The sequence below is a fragment of the Schistocerca serialis genome, chromosome 2 (genome assembly GCF_023864345.2).
Source record: "Schistocerca serialis cubense isolate TAMUIC-IGC-003099 chromosome 2, iqSchSeri2.2, whole genome shotgun sequence".
Taxonomy (NCBI): domain Eukaryota; kingdom Metazoa; phylum Arthropoda; class Insecta; order Orthoptera; family Acrididae; genus Schistocerca; species Schistocerca serialis.
In genome coordinates, this window is record NC_064639.1 from 827,837,803 (window position 1) to 827,862,570 (window position 24,768).

At 40.8% G+C, this 24,768-nt stretch overlaps 1 protein-coding gene across 4 annotated transcripts in view; it reads right to left on the reverse strand.

The window, feature by feature from the left end:
* Window positions 1-24,768, reverse strand: part of LOC126458090 (lys-63-specific deubiquitinase BRCC36-like) — a 46,018-nt gene that overhangs the window by 16,615 nt on the left and 4,635 nt on the right. For all 4 annotated transcript variants that reach the window (XM_050094910.1, XM_050094911.1, XM_050094912.1 and 1 more), the window contains 2 exons: window positions 15,071-15,278; window positions 14,896-14,984 (listed from right to left, as the gene is read on the reverse strand). In XM_050094910.1, the coding sequence (XP_049950867.1) occupies window positions 14,896-14,984; window positions 15,071-15,278 (297 nt within the window). The remainder of the gene's footprint in view (window positions 1-14,895; window positions 14,985-15,070; window positions 15,279-24,768) is intronic.

Consider the following 24,768-nt stretch of genomic DNA (forward strand, 5'->3'; position numbering starts at 1 on the left):
TGTTATCTTTTTATCCATTTTCCAGCTTTCACTGGCATACAGAAGGACAGCCTTCACATTTGTATTAAAAATACGGATTTTTGTTTTGTACGTGATATTTCTATTATTCCATATTGGATACAATTGTATGAAGGCAGCATTTGCCTTTTTAATGCGGTTTTTCACGTCATCTCCAGTTCCACCATCTTCCGCCACTATACTACCCAGATACAGGAATGAGTGGACAGTTTCCACCCGCTGCTCACCTATTAACAATGGCACCTCCATGATCCCTGAATTTACTCTCCTTTCCTTTGTTTCGCCTGTATTTATCTTGAGGCCAGCAGTTTCTGCAAGTTTAATTTAGCTTGCATATCAGTCAGCCTTGGAGCTAATAAAACTATGTCGTCTGCAAAATCCAAATCCTCCAGACATTCATGGATCCCCCACTGGATTCCTCATCTCCTGCCTGCTGTGACTCTTCTCATAACAGAGTCTAGAACAAGTAGAAAAAGTGTTGGTGACAAAATGCAACCCTGCCGGACTCCAGTTGTTACTTTTATGGGCTCTGTTATATTTCCCTTGAGGAGTACGCAGCAATTGTAGCCATCATATAGATCTTTTATGATGTTTAAGATCTTCTGTGGTATGCCATACTTCTGCAACACCTGCCAAAGCATTTTATGTTTCACGGAATCGAAGGCCTTTTGAAAATCAATGAATGCCAGGTGCATGGTTGCTTGGAATTCTTTGCTTTGCTCTAAAATGATCCTAAGAGTGTTAATAAGATCAACACAACTGCGTTGTGCCCTAAAACCGGCCTGTTCTTTACGCAGTCGCTTTTCAAGGGATTCTTTAATTCTGCTTAAATTAATTCTGGTGAGGACCTTACTGGGCACTGACAACAATGTAATACCACACCAGTTGTTCCAGTCTGACAAATTTCCCTTTTTTTTGGGAGCTTTACCACCAAACCATTTTTCCACTCCTTTGGAGATTTCTCTTCAAGCCAAATAAGCTTCAGCAAAGGATGGAGCATTTTAACAGTACTTTCAATATCGGCTTTTAAGAGCTCCAGTGCTATGTTGTCTAGGCTTGGAGCCTTTGTATTTTTTAGTGTTTTCAAGGCAATCCTAATTTTGTCCATTGTGGGGCACTGCAAATTTATATCTTGATCTTCTTAGACTTCCTCTGGAACATCTCTTACCTGTTCCTCTTGGTTGTCTTCACAATTTAACAGTTCCTTGAAGTGCTCCTCCCATCTCTGTGGATGTGCCTGTTGAGTTGTAAGCATCACCCCATCCTTGTTCTTAACTGGTACTTCATGTCTGAAGTTCTTTATTGACGACCGTTTGGTAATATTGTAGAGCTCTTTCATATTTCCTTGTCTTGCTGCCTCTTCTGCCAATTTTGCTTGCTCATCTATCCATTTCCTTTTATCTCGACGTAGCAATATTTTCACTTTTTTGTTCGCCTCCGTGTATTCTTTATGTGCTTCGCTCTTCTGCGCTCTTGTCTTACAAAAATTTAACTTAAGTTTTAGTTCTTTTCTGTGGCTGATTTCATTCCATGTTGCACCGGAGATCCATTCCTTCCTTTGATGTGCCTTAAATCCCAAGATTTTTTCTTCCACATCTAAATAACTTTCTTTGATTTTTTGCCAGCATGTTTCAATTCCCTCTTCCATAAGTTTTCTTCAGAGAGGACCTTAAATCTGTTTTGTAGTTCAAGGGCAAATGTTTCTTTGATCTGTTGGTCTTTTAACCTTGCCACATCTATTTTCTTGCATCTGTGATTGAGCTTGGTTCTATTTGCCACTATCTTCAATCTGAATTCCGCCAAAACTAGGTGGTGGTCACTTCCAACATCTGCCCCTCTTCTATTTCTGACATCTAACAGAGAGTGTCGGAACTTGCGGCTTATGGCTATGTGGTTTATTTGACTTTCGGTAACATGGTCTGGAGAAACCCACATTATCTTATGGCAGTTACGATGTGGAAACAATATGCCTCCAATGACTAGGTCATGTTCAGCGCATGTATCTATCAACAGTTCACCTTTTAAATTCCTGATCCCCATGCCATGCACGCCCATGATATGTTCAAGCCCTTCATTTTCTGAACCAACTTTTGCGTTCAAGTCACCCATTAAAATTTTTATGTCCCCAGAATTTGTTTGTCTAAGGACTCCGTTAAGCTCTGTATAAAATGCATCTTTTAATTCTCCTTTAGCTATTTCAATAGGTGCATAGCATTGAATTACAGTGGTATATTGCACATTTGTTTTAAAGCATGCGGTTATTATCCCTTCTGAGACTGGTTTCCACTCCAGTAAGCTCTTCTTGCTGCTTTTAGGTAGTAAGAGCCCTACACCATTCCTATGCATCGCGTTCTCACCTGTCTGACCCGCATACAGCAACACTCCACCATTTTGTGTTTGGAATTCCCCAGATTTTGGCCCCCTTACTTCACTTAGTACCAATATATCTAGTCGATAGTTCTCCATCTCTCCATCTCTTTTTCAACCTGTCTTAGCCTCCCTGCTTCTATCAACGTCCTTACATTCCAAAAACCGATACGGGTTTTCCTTTTCTGGCCAAAGGTCATATCCTTAAGATCCATCCGGCTGTTTCTTAGTTTCTGTGATATTTGTTTTTTGGTGGTGCGGGTTATCAGCCCACAGCCCCCGAGTGTCCTGGTGGGGCTGCCACCTCATGGCCTGGTCACCCCAGTTACAAAGCTTCATAAATAGATGTCTTCGACACATCATGAATATCTGGTGGCCAGAAAAAATATGCAGTGAGGAGCTCTGGCGAATAACAAACCAGATACCTATAGAAGACCAGATACGAGAGATAAAGTGGGGCTGGTTGGGGCACACCTTGAGAAAACTAGATGGAGCCATCGAGAAAAAAGCATTGGAATGGAATCCCCAGGGAACAAGGAAGAGAGGAAGACCAAGGGGCACATGGAAGAGGACAGTGGAAGGGGAAGCAAAAAGAGTTGGCAAGACCTGGGCAGAACTGAGGCAAATGGCCAAAGGCAGAGACAGATGGCGAGTTCTCCTGGATGCCCTATGCCCCCATAGGGGCCAAAGGAATTAAGTCAAGTAAGTAAAAAAAGTTCTGGGTCGTGGAAGAAACAGGACATCATTAATGGCAATAATAATGCAGATGTGTTGCTAACTCTCTAAAATCAAGTCAACTAGTCATGGCTGTGGCTACATGTATGTACTTGATAATTTAATATGGTGGCAGTGCATGAAAATAACAGTAATTCAGTAATATAGGCTGGAGTGGACACAAAGGTCACCAGCTTTTCCTGCTGCTGGTATAGTCTGCAGTCAATACTGACTTGGCATTCAAACACAAGATTAACATCATGCTCATATCTGGAGATCTTTTGAAGGTAACTGTTTATTTGGATATTGATGATGATGATGATGGTTCATGGGGCACTCAGCATCATGGTCATCAGCACCTGTACAAGTTCCAAATCTTTCCATTTCCAGTCTCCACACTTCCCGAATGATGATGAGATGATGAGGACAATGCAAACACTCAGTCTCCAGGGAGATAAAATCCCTGACCCGGCCAGGAACCAAACCCAGGACCCCGAGACAGCAACGCTAGCCGCTAGAACACGAGCTGCGGACTTATTTGGGTGCTAAGTAAAAGACTGCCATAAGTGAAGTGATGACAAATGAAAGAATAATCTTATCAAGACGGCAATAGTTAATGGCAAAGTGTTTGCATCACAGTAATATAATTCATCTTTCTGCTGGACAGCATGCACTCTAAGTTCAAGTTAGACACCAGGAATGGGACTACATCCAAAGTACAAAGTTCCAAAATCTTTCAAGAGATGTGGGAGATGATTTACAGAAATAAGTCAGAATTTAAGTCAGCAGTGTTCATTGCAGTACACAAAAATATTCAGTACAGCAAAGTTAAAACTGAACAGATTCAGAACTTATTTAGCCTGATATAGACAGCGAAAGTGAACTCACGTAAGTGATAAATGTTTTTACAGTCCACCAAATCATCATCATCATCAATGGTTGTAGAATCAGGCAAATATAGTTTACGTCCTCTGGGCAAATGATAAATAACTTTAACATATATAAAAGGGTGGTTTGAAAAGTTCTCAGAGCGGAATACAAAAAAGCACTTACATCAGTGAAACTTTTATTTTTATTTTTCAATGTAGTCTCCTTGTAGCACTTTGTCCAATGATGTTCCAGTGCCTTGATACCATCTCGAAAATGAGTTTCCTCCATGTCTCCAAAATAGTTGTCAACTCCGGCTACCAATTCATAATTTGAAGTGAATCTTCGTCCACATAGAAAAATTTTCAGTTTTGGGAAAAGATGGAAGTCTGATGGAGCCATATCAGGTGAATAAGGCAGGTGTGCCAACAATTCATATCTTAGTTCATGTAATTTTGCCATGGCGACAGCACATGCGTGCGGGCGCATATTGTCTTGATGGAAGATGACTTTCTTCCTTACTAAACCTGACCTTCCAGGAGGTTAGCCTAGTATTCTCCAGTAATTGCTTGGGGAGATAACCCACAAACAGAATTCCCTTCGCATTTCAGAACACTGATGCCATGACCTTTCCTGCCAAAGAAATTGTCTTTGCTTTCTTTGGTGGCAGAGAATCAGCATGTTTCCACTGCTTTGACTGTTATTTTATCTCTAGGGTACAGTAGTGCACACAAGTTTCATCTGTGGCCACAAACCAGTGCAAGAAACCTTGGTCATTTCTCCTAGAACAGGGCAAACATTGTTCAGATATGTCCACTCTCATACATTTTTGATCCAGTGTGAACAGTTGTGGCACTCATCTTGCAGATAATTTTTCTCGTTTCTAATTCTTCAGATGACATCTGGCAAGCATGAGCAATTTCATGCACTTTCAACTGGCAATCCTGCATGACCATTTTGTGCACTTTTGCAATGATTTCTGGGGTTGTGACACGTCTTGGCCGACCACTGTGCGGATCATCATCTAAGCACTCGTGACCAAATTTAAATTCAATTGTCCTCTTGGCAACAGTTGAATATGAAGGAGCAGAGTCCCCCAGTGTATTATGGAAATCAGCATGAATGTCCTTTGCTTTCATACCTTTCTTTACAAAGTGCTTAATTACTGCTCAAATCTCTATTTCTTCCATCTTCACTAATCACTACACGGAAACGACAGAACCACGTAACCGCCACAGCTCTCTTCCAATAGCACTGACATTGTACATGTTTACAGGCAACAGTCCAATGAACATCTTGTGAACAATTCGTTGCGCTAGTGCTGACCTCTTGTGGTGATTCTGAGAACTTTTCAAACCACCCTCGTAGTATTGATTGCACACCTGTGTATGCATTGTCTGTTGTACAAATAAAAATTAATGTTAAACAATCCTGAACAGAAGCTCCATAATTGCCTTAAAAATAGGATTGCTATTAACTACAGAAGTATTTTAAATCTCTTGTCAACAAACAGAGCTGACTTTAAATAAGCCTAACCTCGTTAGCAACTTTTTATCTATAAGACAGGGATCAGGGAACTTTATATCATTATAATAATAATTTATTTTGGAAAAAACCACAAACAGATAATTAATCTGATATATTTAACAGTTGTGCTTGAAATTTAAACTTGGCATTTACAGAACTCTAGGCATTAGTTCCTGAGGAGGGGCAGCCACCTTTTGAGAAATTGCAGGGCCACCAGTCTGAGGATGATTACCTGATCTGGCACAGCAACATTAGCTACCACGGCGTTATTCGGTTGGTACTGTGAGCAGTTTAAAGCAAATGGAAATTACAGCTGAAATTTATTTCCAAAGAGTGTGCAGCTCTACTGTATGGTTTAATGATGACGTGGTTCTTTCGGGTAAAATATTCTGAATGTAAAATAAACCTCCATTCAGATTTCCAGGCAATAACAACTCAGGAGGATGTCATAAAAAAAATAAAAATGGCTTTCTACACGTCAGAATATGGAATATTAGATTTCTTAATTAGGTAAGTAGGTTAAATAATTTATAAAGGAAAATGAATAGACTGACATTAGATATAATGTACAGTGGTAGGAAGAACTGGCCTACTGGTCAGATGAGTACAGGGTTGTGGTTGTTGTTGTCGTCTTCAGTCCTGAGATGGTTTGATGCTGCTCTCCCTGCTACTCTATCCTGTGCAAGGTTCTTCATCTCCCAGTACCTACTGCAACCTACATCCTTCTGAATCTGTTTAGTGTATTCACCTCTTGGTATCCCTCTACAATTTTTACCCTCCACGCTGCCCTCCAATACTAGATTGGTGATCCCTTGATGCCTCAGAACATGTCCTACCAACCGATCCCTTCTTCTAGTCAAGTTGTGCCACAAACTTCTCTTCTCCCCAATCCTATTCAATACCTCCTCATTAGTTATGTGATCTACCCATCTAATCTTCAGCATTCTTCTGTAGCACCACATTTCGAAAACTTCTATTCTCTTCTTGTCAGAACTATTTATCGTCCATGTTTCACTTTCAGACATGGCTACACTCCATACAAATACTTTCAGAAACGACTTCCTGACACTATACTCGATGTTAACAAATTTCTCTTCTTCAGAAATGCTTTCCTTGCCATTGCCAGTCTACATTTTATGTCCTCTCTACTTTGACCATCATCAGTTATTTTGCTCCCCAAATAGCAAAACTCATTTACTATTTTAAGCGTCTCATTTCCTAATCTAATACCCTCAGCATCGCCCGACTTAATTCAATTACGTTCCATTATCCTCGTTTTGCTTATGTTGATGTTTATCTTATACCCTCCTTTTAAGACATGGTCCATTCCGTTCAGCTGCTCTTCCAGGTCCTTTGCTGTCTCTGACAGAATTACAATGTCATTGGCGAACCTCAAAGTTTTTATTTCTTCTCCGTGGATTTTAATTCCTACTCCGAATTTTTCTTTTGTTTCCTTAACTGCTTGCTCAATATACAGATTGAATAACATCGGAGATAGGCTACAACCCTGTCTCACTAACTTCCCAACCACAGCTTCTCTTTCATGCCCATTGATTCTTATAACTGCCATCTGGTTTCTGTACAAATTGCTCCCTGTATTTTACCCCTGCCACTTTTAGAATTTGAAAGAGAGTATTCCAGTCAACATTGTCAAAAGCTTTCTCTAAGTCTACAAATGCTAGAAACGTAGGTTTGCCTTTCCTTAATCTATTTTCTAAGAGAAGTCGTAGGGTCAGTATTGCCTCACGTGTTCCAACATTTCTACGGAATCCAAACTGATCTTCCCCGAGGTCGGCCTCTACTAGTTTTTCCATTTGTCAGTAAAGAATTCGCATTAGTATTTTGCAGCTGTGACTTATTAAACTGATGGTTCGATAATTTTCACATCTGTCAACACCTGCTTTATTTGGGATTGGAGGTATTATATTCTTCTTGAAGTCTGAGGGTATTTCGCCTGTCTCATACATCTTGCTCACTAGATGGTAGAGTTTTGTTAGGCCTGGCTCTCCCAGGGCTGTCAGTAGTTCTAATGGAATGTTGTCTACTCTGCTCTGTCAAACTCTTCACGCCGTATCGTATCTCCTATTTCATCTTCATGTACATTCTCTTCCATTTTTATAATATTGTCCTCAAGAACATCGCCCTTGTATAGATCCTCTATATACTCCTTCCACCTTTCTGGTTTCCCTTCTTTGCTTAGAACTGGGTTTCCATCTGAGCTCTTGATATTCATACAAGTGGATCTCTTTTCTCCAAAAGGTCTCTTTAATTTCCTGTAGGCAGTATCCATCTTACCCCTAGTGGTATGTGTGTCTACATCCTTACATTTGTCCTCTAGCCATCCCTGCTTAGCCATTTTGCACTTCCTGTCGATCTCATTCTTGGGACATTTGTATTCCTTTTTGCCTACTTCATTTACTGCATTTTTATATTTTCTCCTTTCATCAATTAAATTCAATATCTCTTGTGTTACCCAAGGATTTCTATTAGCCCTCATCTTTTTACCTACTTGATCCTCTGCTACCTTCACTATTTCGTCTCTCAAAGCTACCCATTCTTCTTCTACTGTATTTCTTTCCCCCAATCTTGTCAGTCGTTCCCTAACTCCCTGAAGCACTCTACAACCTCTGGTTCTTTTAGTTTAACCAGGTCCCATCTCCTCAAATTCCCAACTTTTTGCAGTTTCTTCAGATTTAATCTACAGTTCATAACCAATAGATTGTGGTCAAAGTTCACATCTGCCCCTGGAAATGTCTTACAATTTAAAAACCTGGTTCCTGAATCTCTCTCTTACTATTATATAATCTATCAGATACCTTCTAGTATCTCCAGGGTTCTTCCATGTATACAACCTTCTGTCATGATTCTTAAACCAAGTGTTAGTTATGATTAAGTTATGCTCTGTGCAAAATTCTACCAGGCACCTTCCTCTTTCATTTCTTGCCCCCAATCCATATTCACCTACTACGTTTCCTTCTCTCCCTTTTCCTCCTATCGAATTCCAGTCACCCATGACTATTAAATTTTTGCTTCCCTTCACTATTTGAATAATTTCTTTTATCTCATCATCATAGACTCCATCAATCTCTTCGTCATCTGCGGAGCTAGTTGGCATATAAACTTTTACTACTGTGATAGGCGTGGGCTTCGTATCTATCTTGGCCACAATAATGCGTTCACTATGCTGTTTGTAGTAGCTTACCCGCATTCCTATATTCCTATTCATTATTAAACCTACTCCTGCATTACCCCTATTTGATTTTGTATTGATAACCCTGTATTCACCTGACCAGAAGTCTTGTTCCTCCTGACACCGAACTTCGCGAATTCCCACTATATCTAACTTTAACCTACTCATTTCCCTTTTTAAATTTTCTAACCTATCTGCCCGATTAAGGGATCTGACATTCCACGCTCCGATCCGTAGAACGGCAGTTTTCTTTCTCCTGATAACAACGTCGTCCTGAGTAGTCCCCGCCTGGAGATCCGAATGGGGGACTATTCTACCTCCGGAATATTTTACCCAAGAGGACGCCATCATCATTTAACCATACAGTAAAGATGCATGTCCTCGGGAGTACAGGGTTATAAATACAAAATCAAATACGCGAATGCATACGTGCATCTAACAGTGAATAAGAATGTAGGAATGCAATTAAGCTATTATGAACAGCATAGCGAATGAATTATTTCAGCCAAGACTGACACAAAGTCTACACCCAACTTTATGTGCCAAACACCTCTGTATATGACAAAGAGACTGAAATAATGTACAATGAGATAAAAGAAATTATTTAGGTAGTTTTGAGAGATGCAAAAATATAATTTTGATGGGCAACTGGAATTCAATAGTGGGAAAAGAAAGAGAAGAAAAACATGGACTCAGTGCAAGGAATAAAAGGGGAAGCCACCACATAGAATTTTGGACAGAGCATAAATTAATCATTGCAAACAACAATGTAGGAAAAGACAGATTGCTACTTACTGTAACTAAGACACATTAAGTTGCAGACAGGCACAATTAAAAGGTACAAAGTTTTCACCCACAGCCTTCATCAGTAAAAGGGAGACACACATCTTTCATAGACACAAGCAAGCACACCTCATGCACACATCACTACCAACTCCAGCATCTCTGGCCAGAATGCAACTGTCACGTGGGATGCAAGCAGTAATCTGGAGGGGGCAGGGAAGAGGAAGGGAGGTTGTGGGGCAGGGATGTGGGGAAGAAATGAGCAAAAAAGGAGAGGAACGTGAAAAGTCAGGCAGATGCATTGGCAGAGGTCAGCAAATAGATATGATGGGAGGTGAGAATGGGGAGATGACAGGTCAGATGGGATGGAAGCTGTTGGGTGGAGGGTGTTGAGACAGTAAGTTACTCTACGTTGATGCCGGGATAATTACAGGATGAAGAATGTGTTTTAAGGATAACTCCCATGCACGACGTAAAGAAAAGCTGTTGGTGGAGGGTAGTGAAGCAGCCATTGAAATCAAGTATGTGATGTTCAGCTGTATGTTGTGCCACAGGGTGGTCAACTTTGCTCTTGGCCACAGTTTGGCAGTGGCTGTTCACTTGATTTCAACACATCTGCCCGGCTTTTCCTGTTCCTCTCCTTTTCACCCCACCTCCATGTTCCAAAACACCTGACGCTGTACCTGCTAGCATTCTACCCCTGCACACTCCACCAGACGGTGCTCACCTCTCTCTGCCCACCCATACACTACTATCCCTTCCCCCTAACCCTCCAGACTGCTGGTTGCATCCCACATGACAGTTGCATTCAGGCCCGAGATGTTGGAGTTGGCAATCATATGTACAGTACATGAGGTGTGCTTGCTTGTGTGCACGAATGGTGTGTGTCTCTCTTTTACTGATGAAGGCTGTGGCAGAATGCTTTATGTAAGTGTCTTAATTGTGCCTGTCTGCTAGTCAATGTGTCTTCTTTACGGTAAGTAGCAATCTGTCTTTTCCTACTAAGCTGATATTCCTACCTGGAGGTTCAATTGTTTAATCATTGGAAACATTTAGTTTAAGGATCATTAAAGAACACTGTATACTTTGAAGAGACCAAGAGACAGAAAAGTTTCAGATTGATTATACAATGGCAAGATACAGATTTCAAAATGAGATTTTTAACTGTAAGATATTTTCAGGGACAGATGTGGACTCTGACCATAATTTATTTGAAAACTTAAGGAATTGCATAAAGGTAGGAAATTAAGGAGATGGGACCTGGACAAGTTAAAAAAGCCAAATATTACTGAGAGTTTCAAGAGGGAATTAGGCAATATTTGACTGAAACAGCGGATGGGAATACACTAAAAGATGAATGGATTAGCACCGAGAGATGAAATAGTGAAGATAGCAGAGGATCAGACAACCACAAAAGATATCCTTTAATAACACAGCAGATATTGAATTTAATTCATGAACAAAGAAAATATAAAAATGCAAAGCAGGCAAAAGGAATACACAAGTCTAAAAAATGAGATTGAGAGAAAGTGCAAACTGGTTAAGCAGGTGTAGTTTCAGGACAAATGCACAGCTGTGGAAGTATACATGTTTATGGGAAGGATAGATGCCATCCACAGGAAACTTAAACACACAGTTGGAGAAAAAGAGAATCACCTGTATGATGATAGCCCACTAATAAGGAAAGAAGAGAAAGTTGATATTTGGAAGGTATATAAAAAAAGGGCTATATACAGGAAATGGACTTGGGGGCACAGGAAGTAAATGAAGATGAGATGAAAGATACTATACTGCAAGAATAATTTGGAAGAGCACTGAAAGACACAAGTCAAATCAAAGCTCCCCGAGTAGACAACATTTCCACAGAATTACTGAGCTCATCGGGAGACAAGGCTACACATTAGACACACAAAATACCATCAAACTTTGAGAACATGAATTCCAGTAAAAGGCAGGTGCTGACAGGTGTGAATATTACCAATATCAGTTAAATAAGTCATGGTTGAAAAGTACTGAAGTGAATTACTTACAGAGGAATGGAAAAACTGCTAGAGCCAGAATTTGGGAAAAATTAGTTCCGGAGAATCTTAGAAGATAGATTTATGAAAGGCAAACCTATGTTTGTAACATTTGTACATTTAGAGAAGGATTTTGAGAGTGATGATTGGACAACACTCTTTGAAATTCTAAAGGTGTCTGGGATAAAAAATAAGAAACAAAAGATTATGCACAAATTGCACAGAAACCAGAATGAAGTTATAAGAGTATAGGGACACAAAAAGGAACAAGCAGATGAGAAGGGACCGAGACAAGTTTGTAGCTATTCCCAACATTATTCAATCTATACGCTGAGCAGCATGTGAAGATGAAATTCAGGAAAGGAATTACAGTTCAAGCAGATGAAATAAAAACACTTGAGGTTTACTGAAGCAAAGGATTTGGAAGAACTGTTCAACAGAATGGCTAGTGCTACAAAGAGATTATGAGATGAATATCAACTAAAGTACAGCAAAGGTAATGGAATGTAGACAAATTAAATCAGGCAATGCTGATGGAATTAGATTATACAATGAGACACTGAATGTAGTAGATGTATTTTGCTATTTGGATAGGAAAATAAGTGACAACATCCAATGTATGGAGGGGTAAAACATTACACTGGGCCGTCCACATTCTAAGTGCAAAGCCTGTTGTGGGCAGTCATGAAAATGTAAGATAACGCAACAGCTGATTTTTATTGCCAATATTGTAATGAATATTTCTCCAGCAATCAAAATAAAAATATAACTATTTAATGTAACAACTTTAATGTACAAGGTGCTAGCAGAAACAAATACACACTAACACACAATAAGTTGTTTAACACAGAGCTTTCATTAATTGCTTTTCTGAACCTTGGCCTTTGCAATAATCTCAATGCAATTAAACAGAAAATAATGGAAAATTAAACTATCAGCTCCGAAACTAACATAGATCTCTGGCTATATTACAGATCAGTCGGTCACCCACACATAAAATTCAACCACCGAGACAAAATTACGAGAATTACTGATGTGCGAAGAGCCCTTTCTTCTTTTTTCATTCTTCATGATCTGCTTACAGGAGTTTTTTTTTCATTAATTTATACAACCCTTTTTAACTGTCTGTGTTAAAATATAGTGTATATTTAAAAACAAAGATGATGTGACTTACCATACGAAAGCGCTGGCAGGTAGATAGAAACACAAACAGACACATACATATACACAAAATTCAAGCTTTCGCAACAAACTGTTGCCTCATCAGGAAAGAGGGAAGGAGAGGGAAAGACGAAAGGAAGTGGGTTTTAAGGGAGAGGGTAAGGAGTCATTCCAATCCCGGGAGCGGAAAGACTTACCTTCGGGGGAAAAAAGGACGGGTATACACTCGCGCACACACACACACACACACACACACACACACACACATCCATCCACACATATACAGACACAAGCAGACATATTTAAAGACAAAGAGTTTGTCTTTAAATATGTCTGCTTGTGTCTGTACATGTGTGGATGGAGATATGTGTGTGTGTACGAGTGTATACCCGTCCTTTTTTCCCCCTAAGGTTAAGTCTTTCCGCTCCCGGGATTGGAATGACTCCTTACCCTCTCCCTTAAAACCCACTTCCTTTCGTCTTTCCATCTCCTTCCCTCTTTCCTGATGAGGCAACAGTTCGTTGCGAAAGCTTGAATTTTGTGTGTATGTATGTGTCTGTGTTTCTATCGACCTGCCAGCGCTTTCGTATGGTAAGTCACATCATCTTTGTTTTTAAATATATTTTTCCCGCATGGAATGTTTCCTTCTATTATATTAAAATATAGTGTTTTACATATCAATAACAGAAACATCAATATACATCAAAAGCAGAGTGTGAGGGAAAGACCATCCAAAAACACCATTCTTATGTTAGTGGCATGAATACATACGCAATTAACAGCTGTTTGTTGGATACCACATCATATCCTCCCAATGGATGCTGCCAACTTGTTAGAGAGAGTTGTGCAAACATCTTTGCTTTAAACTACGAACAAAAGCAACTTGTGAATGGCCCTTTGTACAGTTTGGCTGTATGGAGGATATAAAATGTAGAACAGAAACGGCAAGAAAAAAAATTTCTGAAAGAGACAATTTGTTGACATCAAATTCAGATTTATATGCTAGGCAGCTCTTTTCTGAGGATATTTGTCTGGAATGTTGCCTTATATCAAAGTGAAGCACAGATACAACGCAGCGCAGGCAACAAGAGAATAGAAGCTTTTCAAGTATGGTGCTACCTAAGAATGCTAAACATTAGATGCACAGATTGAATAACTGATGATGAGATAGAGAACAGAACTGGAGAGAAAAGAAATTTGTGGCATTTGACTAAAAGAAGGGATCAGTTGACAGGACACATTCTGAGACATCAGCGAGTCATAAATTTGGCAATGGATGGAAGTATAGGGGTAAAAATTGTAGAGAGAGTCCAAGGTTCAAATAAAGTGAGCATGTTCAAATGGTTGGTTGGTTGCAGTAACTATGCACAAATGGAGAGTTTTGCACAGGATTAGCTAGTATTTAGAGCTGTATAAAACCGTTCTTTGGACTGAAGATGATGACGGTGATGGTGACAATGAAGACAACAACAAAGAAAATGACAACATGCAAATGTTGCCACACAAGTAAAGAATGGAGATGTCACCACAGCTTAACAAAAATATTTGGAAATTTGTGACAGAGCATACACTACCATACTCTTAGCTCAACAGAACGTAAAAAAAAAACTGACAAACTACAATAGCACACCAACTCCCACAATCATACCTTAGGTATTTTGGAGGACCCCAGAAAATTTTGCTCCTGTGTAAACATGCTTATTATATCAAAAGCTTCTCCCAACTTATTTGATCTTTCAATGCCTAAACAGAAGACAAGAAAAGGACAGCTGAAATCATAGATATTCAATCTGAAACATGCACTTGTACAGGGAGACAGTATTAACGTATCTGCCTGCTGCATAAATTGTTAAATCTGAGTCATAGAAAAAAATGTACATATGATGTAGAGAAGAAGTTAAAATTGTTGAAAGCTAATCGCACACATGGCAAGCAGCTACAAAGGAATGGAAAAGAGTACAAGTGGGTGTTATTTATTAGAAGAATACAAGAGCAGAAAACAAAATTATGGGTAAGTACCATTAATGTATGTGTGCTGTAAGAGTTTAAGGATTATTATATGTTTGGATATAATGATAAAACAGGGACAAAAGTGAACAGGCAAATTCACTATCCTCCTATTCCTGAAATGCATTCAACACCGTGCCCACAGATGACAGACAATGACTATATGTGTGCGAGCTGACTATGTGTGAACCTGTGTCAATGTTTGTCTCTAATTCACATTGCATGGAATTAAAATATTCGTACCTTTGATGACTTATCTTCATTGAAAACAGAAATTATTACTCCCACAAAACCTGGATCCATGACCTGGTACATTGATTGTGTTTGCACATCTGAAACAAATACCATGCTAAAAGGACTACTACAATTAAGTGATGCACTCAATTAAACCATATGAATGACTGAATTATTGTCTTACCCACATGAGATGGCCACACTGTAATATGAGGATGAGAGTGGTACCAACCAATTACTCTCATTGGCTGATTTAACTGGCCAGCCAACTTTTCAGCAAGGTTTGATGCATTTGACAATTGTTCTGGAGAAATTTCCACTCTGTCACGCCGTTTATCTGACCGCCTCAGCATTGCAACAGCTGAAATGTGTGCCACTTTGTGTGAATCAATCTGTGGAATGAAAATTTCAAGTTTCACTTCCTGCAACATATCTGCCATTGGAATATTACTTGTCCCTGTGATACAAAGTGATCTTGACTTTTACTGAATTACTGTCTCAAACTTAAATTTCACAACACAGTTATGTACTGCTACATATAGGCAATAACCTTCCCATTCATATGAACATTGCTTTAAATTAGTTGTATTCAACAGATAACACAAAGTGTGTCACTAGGATTTGGAAAGAAGCCTTGGATGTACATTTTACTTAAGTGCAATACAATAACTGCAAAACTCAAGGTTTTCATGGTCACTTTCTGACAAATTGCCTGTTGTCTGCTATCTCAAGTTCTTTGGCCAATGATTGACCGGTGATTTTTCTGATGTTTTGCCAGCACGAGTAGCTGGCACTGTCAAACCGTCATCCTCCATTGCTGGTGGTAGATTTGAGTTGAGCTCATGGCTGCAGATTATCTGTACCTGGCAGCCAATGTCCAATTCTGGGAATATACTAAATATTACATACATGTGGAAAAATCTATGCTGGAATGAGTGGACAATCAATCAGCACCAGGGACACGTAACATAAGCAGCACTGCAGGTCAGGGCAAATGGAGAAATTGCTGTGGCAGAGCACGCACTGTTTGAGACCAACCACATAATAAAATTCCCTGATATGGAAGTTCTTGCTAGAGAGAAGTGCTATAACACACATTCGTTCTGGGAAGCTATGAAATCCACAAACTGGCAATAGCTTCAACAAGAAAGAGCAGAGTCTGAAAATGAATAGATCCTGGATTACTGTGTTGCAGCAAATGACTGTTGGAGGTAGCAAGGGGAAAAACGCAATGGTGATGACCACAGAAAAGCCCCTGGGCTTTGGTGTGCCAGATGTAATCTGCAGCCATGAGCTTAACTCCAGTCCATCATTAGCAATGGAGGTTGACACTTTGATAATGCCAGCCATTCACTCATTCTGGTGCAACATTACAAAAATCGTCAAATATCAGCCAAAAACCTGAAACTGAAGTCAAGAGGCAATTTGACAATGAAATGACTTCAAATTGTGAAATACTGTTCTATTAACAACAACAACAACAACAACACATTGTTCAACATCAAATGATTTTGAATATGGCCTAGGTTGGCAAGGGCACAGTTTTTGCAAAACCTTTTGCATTTGCTTCAGCTTGGCACGGGACACACCAGGGTCCCCAAAATATAAAGTGTCACTAGCTCAGAATCAGTTCTGGTGACTGACAGCATCTTGAACTTATTGGTTACAGGGATGCGTATAATATCTTGAGTCTTATGTGGTCCCTGCCTCCCTTCTACACGGACCCTAGACCTAGCACTGACATGACACACACAGTCAAGTGGATGAGTAATGGTAAGTCCTGTACTTCCTGTAGAGTAGACAGCATCCACACCAGAGGATAACACTTGCTGGTACATTGTCTATTCTAGACCTCTCAACACATCCACTCACAGCAGCATCCAACTATATGACTGTAGTCAGGGTGATTTCCAGCTGCTCTTAAAGAGCAACTAACTCATCCTGAGCCCAATAACAGCATTCAAAGTGGGGCTTCAGAGTATATGAGTATTATGTCATTACAAGGCAGTGGCTGATGATAGAACCACAAGAATGTAACATGCTGACGACACTCTCTTGCCAGTATCTTGATGTGTTCATTCCGTGCCAACTGAAAATCAGTATTCATCCATAAAAACTTTAGTTTGCTACACAGTCTATAGATTTATCATTTCTGCTTAAAGACATTGAGTTGTTCTCCCTCTTTAAGTTGAAATTAATACTATTTATTTTCTTTATGATCAATGTTAATTTATTACATGCTGCTCAAAAGTACACACTGTTAACTTCATGAAACAAAACAAAAATAAACAAATAAATAAAAATACAGTAGGCCCTGTCACTACAATTGATCAACTCATATAAATAGCTGGATTTAACAATTTTGTAGTAAAATGTAAATGTCATGTGACTATGGCCTCCTGTCGAGTAGACTGTTCGCTGCATGCAAGTCTTTCGATTGGACGCCACTTCAGCGACTTGGGTGTCAATGGGGATGAAATGGTGATTGGGACAACACAACACCCAGTCCCTGAGCAGAGAAAATCTCCGACCCAGCCAGGAATCGAACCTGGGCCCTTAGGATTGACATTCTGTTGCGCTGACCAGGCAGCTACTGGGGGCGGACAATTTTGTACTGATATGAAATAAATGATCACATAGGCTCAGCAGTAGGTAAAGCAGGTGACATACACTGGTTTACTGATAGCATACAAGGGAAATACCATCAATCCACACAGTAGACTGCTTACAAGACACTTGTGTGACACATCCTAGAAAATTTCTCAAGTGTGTGGGATGTGTATCAAACAGAACAAACAGATGGTATCCTGTATACAGAGGACAGCACTTCTCACACAAAAGCTAAGTTGTTCAACAGTCTTTTTGTTGTGCCTGTATGCAATCCAACATCTCAAATATATGGTGAGAAGCAGCCTATCCTTTCTTAATATTGCCATTATTCCATCCTGGATTTTCCACTGTTTGACTGTCCAAACAGTACAAGACATGGAAAAAAATTTATCACTCATAATATGAGACGACCTAATTGAAGAGACAAATGAAATCCTCAAGGATCTACATCCATCAGGTGCCGATGCACAATGCAGAGAAAATGTGAGGTGGGTGGTTTGGGGAGTAAAGGGACCAAACTACAGGGTCATTAGTCCTTTTCCCCGTATTCAAACAGGTCTCAGGTTAGAAACATTCCCAAAAGGAGTCAGAGAAAGTAAAAGGCATAAAACTAACTGGGAACCACACTGAAAGAAAAAATGAAAGAAGCTAGCACAAAGGGGGAAACATACACTAAAAGAAAAAATGTAATGGAAGGTATTAAAATAATATAGCAGATGCTGATTGCAAAAATAAAAAAGGGTGAGCCAGCCATTCTGCAACACACTAAAATCTCCAGCCCAAAAGACAAGGGTAGAGGAACGCAGATAAGGAAAAGACGAACACCAGGGCAAACAAACAGCAAAGAAAGGGCGAGGAAGAGTTAAAATGGAGGGAGGATGGAGGCCTGGGAGAGAAGGCCAGACACACACCCTTAGATTGTGTGATAAAAACCCCCTCACACATAAAACATAAAACTGTATCAGCCACTGATGCACTGTCGCCCAACACCACTGGCAGTGTAACAGGAAGGTTAAAAATCCGCTGCAGAGCAGCTAAAATTGGGCAGTCCAACAAGATGTGGACAACATTCAAGTGGGAACCACAGCAACACTTAGGTGAGCCCTCGCGAACAAGGAGATGGCCGTGAGCCAGCCATGTATGGCCGATACGTAGCCGGAAAAGGACAATGGGGAGTGCCTGCTAATGGCTCGCATGGATGACTGCCACCCATTCATTGTCTACTTGATAACAAATAGTTTATTTGGAGTACTGAGGGTGCACTATTCAGTACCCCAGATCCTGAAAACTTTACAGCGTGACCGATAGGAGATCAGTCTCTGGTGGGCCGATCTCCAAATCTGTTTTACCGGTAGCCCGTAGGCCTGTCAGCAAATTCATTACCTGGAATCCCGACATGCCCTGGGACCCAAATGAAGGACACTGAACATCCACTGTTTCTGAGGCCGTAAAGATACTTCTGGATAGTCATTATGAAAGGATGGTAAGAGTAGCACTGGTCGAGAGCTTGCAGGCTGCTTTAGGAGTCACTACAGGTGACTAAAGCCTCACCTGTCAGGAGCGGATATGCTCAAGAGTGCGAGAGATGCCTACCAACTCTGTAGTGAAAACACTGCAGCCATCCTGCAAAGAGCGCTGTTCAGTATGACAAGCATGAGTGCAAGCAAAGCCATCATGACCATTGACCATCAAGCCATTGGTGTAGACTATTTCTGAACCCTGGAACTCATCGAGAATAGAAAAAAATTGCCAGCAGAGGGCCTCAGGTGGAACTGAGCCATTTGGGCCTTGCAATAGGTCCAGACAAAGCTGTAGCCGAGGCACGGACCAAGGAGGCATAAGTGAGTAGACCAACAGGAAAGGTGGTAGAGGGAAAGTAGTAGTAGTAGTAGTAGTAGTAGTAGTAGTAGTAGTAGTAGTAGTTGTTGTTGTGGACTTCAGTCCTGAGATGGTTTGATGCAGCTCTCCATGCTACTCTATCCTGTGCAAGCTTCTTCATCTCCCAGTACCTACTGCAACCTACATCCTTCTGAATCTGCTTAGTGTATTCATCTCTTGGTCTCCCTCTACGATTTTTACCCTCCATGCTGCCCTCCAATGCTAAATTTGTGATCCCTTGAAGCCTCAGAACATGTCCTACCAACCGGTCCCTTCTTCTTGTCAAGTTGTGCCACAAACTCCTCTTCTCCCCAATTCAGTTCAATACCTCCTCATTAGTTATGTGGTCTACCCATCTAATCTACAGCATTTTTCTATAGCACCACATTTCGAAAGCTTCTATTCTCTTCTTGTCAGAACTATTTATCGTCCATGTTTCACTTTCAGACATGGCTACACTCCATACAAATACTTTCAGAAACGTCTTCCTGACACTATACTCGATGTTAACAAATTTCTCTTCTTCAGAAATGCTTTCCTTGCCATTGCCAGTCTACATTTTATGTCCTCTCTACTTTGACCATCATCAGTTATTTTGCTCCCCAAATAGCAAAACTCATTTACTACTTTAAGTGTCTCATTTCCTAATCTAATTCCCTCAGCATCACCCAACTTAATTCGACTACATTCCATTTTCCTCGTTTGGCTTTTGTTGATGTTCATCTAATATCCTCCTTTTAAGACACTGTTCATTCCATTCAACTGCTCTTCCAAGTCCTTCGCTGTCTCTGACAGAATTACAATGTCATCGGCGAACCTCAAAGTTTTTATTTCTTCTCCATGGATTTTAATTCCTACTCCAAATTTTTCTTTTGTTTCCTTTACTGATTGCTCAATATACAGATTGAATAACATCGAAGATAGGCTACAACCCTGTCTCACTAACTTCCCAACCACAGCTTCCCTTTCATGCCCACTGATTCTTATAACTGACATCTGGTTTCTGTACAAATTGCTCCCTGTATTTTACCCCTGCCACTCTTAGAATTTGAAAGAGAGTATTCCAGTCAACATTGTCAAAAGCTTTCTCTAAGTCTACAAATGCTAGAAACGTAGTTTTGCCTTTCCTTAATCTATTTTCTAAGAGAAGTTGTAGGGTCAGTATTGCCTCACGTGTTCCAACATTTCTACGGAATCCAAACTGATCTTCCCCGAGGTCGGCTTCTACCAGTTTTTCCATTCGTCTGTAAAGAATTCGCGTTAGTATTTTGCAGCTGTGACTTATTAAACCGATGGTTCGGTAAATTTCACATCTGTCAACACCTGCTTTCTTTGGGATTGGAATTATTACATTCTTCTTGAAGTCTGAGGGTATATAGCCTGTCTCATACATCTTGCTCACCAGATGGTAGAGTTTTGTCAGGACTGGGTCTCCCAAGGCCGTCAGTAGTTCTAATGGAATGTTGTCTACTCCCGGGGCCTTGTTACGACTCAGGTCTTTCAGTGCTCTGTCAAACTCTTCACGCAGTATCGTATCTCCCATTTCATCTTCATCTACATCCTCTTCCATTTCCATAATATTGTCCTTAAGTTCATCGCCCTTGTATAGACCCTCTATATACTCCTTCTGCCTTTCTGCTTTCCCTTCTTTGCTTAGAACTGGGTTTCCACCTGAGCTCTTGATATTAATGCAAGTGGTTCCCTTTTCTCCAAAGGTCTCTTTAATTTTCCTGTAGGCAGCATCTATCTTACCCCTAGTGATATACACCTCTACATCCTTACATCTGTCCTCTGGCCATCCCTGCTTAGCCATTTGGCACTTCCTATCGATCTCGTTTTTGAGGCGTTTGTATTCCTTTTTGCCCGCTTCATTTACTGTGTTTTTATATTTTCTCCTTTCCTCAATTAAATTCAATATTTCTTCTGTTACCCAAGGATTTCTACTAGCCCTTGTCTTTTTACCTACTTGATCCTCTGCTGCCTTCACTACTTCATCCTTCAGAGCTACCCATTCTTCGTCTACTGTATTTCTTTCCCCCATTCCTGTCAATTGTTTCCTTATGCTCTCCCTGAAACTCTGTACAACCTCTGGTTTAGAGGGAAAGTGTTGAGTGCCATAAAAAGTAACCGGACACGGACTGCAATTGGAATCCTCAATCTGGGCTGCCGGTGCGTGAGATGAATCGCTGTGTTAAGCCAAAAGGAGACAGTGATCAGGATTTTTTTAAATTTTATTATGGTTTTAGGGTGCAAAACTGCTACAGTCATAAGTAACCATTCTGTGGCTTAGTGAAGGTTAAAAAACAGAAATTTACATCAGCAGCAATGGGGGCGAAACTCAAGAAGGAGAGAAACTAAAAACAGAAGGAAATCGTAGGAAATTGCTATTTGTTTTCCCCGGAAAGAGCTTCTAATGACCGATGTCATCACACTAACACTGATAAACTCAAGGATGTGATCGGCTTAGCGCATGTCATCTGCTAAAAGGAAAGATATATCAAGCGACAGCTGTAAACGGGTGCATAGCGGATTTAAATAGGGGCACTGAAGTAAAAGGTGTTTCATCGTCCACAAATGAGAGCAATGGGGACAAAGCATGGCAGGATCACCACTTACAGGATGCCAATGGCCAACAAGACAGTGCCCAATCGGAGTCTAGTTAAAATAATTACCTCCTCCCAACGATGAGGCCGGGAGGAAGAGGTCCAAGCACATGGAAGAGGTTTTACATCCTGTAATTTACTATCGGCAAGTGCAGACCAATGTATGCACCATAAAAGAGCAACACAACAACATAAAATGCTCTGTAGATTTGCAAAGGGAACCATGAGAACAGCAGGCCGAGGAAGAGAGATTGCAGCCTTTGCAGCTATAATCGGCTGCCGCATTTCTGTGGATACCAACATGTCCCCAGATCCAGAGGAATGCCAAAGAGATGCCACTCAAGTGGAGCATGTGGAGGCAGTCCTGAATCCGGTGGACCAGAGGGTGGACGATCATAAAGAGCTTGGAGGTTGTGAAGAGAGCTGAGCGAATCCACGCATATAGCAACGGATGTATTGGACAGTGTAACAACATAGATTAAAGGTCGACCTGCGACAGCAATCACACAACTTGCATACGGGCCGCTAGATGCCACCGCGAGCGCTAAGAGTGCATTGCGATCGCAGGCGCGCGTGTTGTGTACGGACCCCGAGGTGCCGCCACGAGTGCAACCGTATATAAGTGCCGACCGAGTTCGGCCAGCTCTCATTTTGTTGGCATCTCATTTTTGCCTATTCTCTTATTTGCTTAGCTCTTATTCATTTATGGCTTATGTTATTGTGCTCTCTTTCAGACATTCTGATTGTTTTGATTTACTCCCAATTGAGAAGTGTTCATTTTGGCGTTTCACTTTTGCATATTTCTCATTTTGCTAATAATATGCTCCTTAGCTTTTTACAGTTGAATTGATTAACATAGCCTCATGTACTGTTTGTTCATTTTAGCCTGTTCATATTTTGATGTTCTTTGAATACTGTAATAATTATCGGAAGCATTTCTTCCCTTAAACTTGTGTAAAGTATTCTCGATGTAGGATTTCTTCTGTGACACAGGTGTAAGGCTTTGAATATAAATTATATAAGAAACTTTGCTTTAAAAGGAATTTATTTTTTCAGTTTGTACTACATCAGACAACTATTTTGTGATATGAGGGAGAAATTTGAGGGGCGAACCCATGGAAATAGTCTTAAGTGATCCCCTTTAAAAATAAAAATTTGTGTGACACTGGATGTGACACTGCAGGCACCGAAAATTTATATATATAAAACATATACGTCACAACAGCCTATATGCACTTCCAACACCAAAGGTGGTCTCTGAGCTGTCAGTGTAAATAAATGTGGCATCCTCCATTTGTGCACATAGAGCAGCAAATGCCCGACGATAAACTATGGGGAGTGGAGGGTACTATCCTCAGGAAGCTGACAAAGGTCATGGAGAAGGCAGTTCCGGGGGTTAAGCAAAGGTGGCGCCGTACCCCGATTTGTCAAGAAAGCTCTAGGAGATTGGAAGGAAAGGGAACGTAGCAATTGATGGAAGCAGACTCCCAGTGGTAGTAGAGAGGAAGGGCAGCCTGCATACCCTAAATCCAAGGAGGCGTCGAAAAAAAGTGCATGGGTCAGATGAGCAGGCATGGAAGACAGATGACTAGCGTAAAGACTCAGAAGGACAGATCACCAATTGGACAGTGGAGGTTCAGCAGCCTCAGTGTGAAGCTGCAGGGCTGGTATAAAAAGCTCCAGATGCTAACCGCAATCCACGATGGTGGACAGAGTTTAAACACTGAGTAATAGACAGCCATGCAGAGGAGTAAAGTATACTTCCATAGGCCAATTTTGAGCACACTAAGGCGTGATATAGGTGGAGGAGGACCACTTGGTCTGCTCCCCAGGAGGTACCTTTCAGAACACAGAGGGTGTCGAGGGATCACAGACAGCGAGCCGAAAGATATGAAACATGACAAGACCAGCACAGTTTTCTGTCAAACATAAGTCCCAAGAATATGGTGACGTCCGGGAATGGATGGTTAACAGGGCCTAGATGTAGGGAAGGCAGATAAAACTCTGTACTACGCCAAAAATTTACACAGACAGTATTACTGGGAGAAAATTGGAAGCCAGTTTTGATGCTCCATGAGTGGAGGCATTCGAGACACCCTTGAAGACGTCGTTCAAGAAGGCTGGTCCGTTGAGAGCTGTAGCAGATTATAAAATCATCGACAAATAGGGAGCCAGAGACATTGGGAAGGAGACAATCCATAATTGGATTTATAGCAATGGCAAATGGTAAAACACTTAGCACGAAGCCCTGGGAGCCTTTGGAGAAAGAACAGGAGAGAGTAGTGTTTACCCGCACCTTAGATGTGCACTGTGTCATAAATTCATGTATGAAAAGAGGTAGCCGACCTCAAAAGCCCCAAGAGAACAGTGTGCGGAGGATGCCTGTCCTCTAACAGGTATTGTACCCACTCTCCAGATCAAAAAATATAGCTACCCTTTGGCATTTCCTGAGAAAATTGTTCATGATATAAGTGGAGAGAGCAACAGGGTGGTCAACTGTAGAACGATGCTTTCAGAAACTGCACTGGGGAGGTATTAAAATATTTTGTGACTCCAGCCACCAGCCTAAACAGCAATTTACCATATGCTCCAAAATCTTACTTACACAACTCATGTGAGAGATAGCTAGAGGGGAGAAGTTTGTCCTTTCCAGGTTTTAGAAAAGTAATGACGATAGCTTCCTGCCACCTTCTGGGAAAGATTACTGTTAGTCCAAATTCAATTATAAATGCGAAGGAGGAAATGCAGACTATGGTGTGACAAATGCAGCAACATTTGGACATGGATGCCA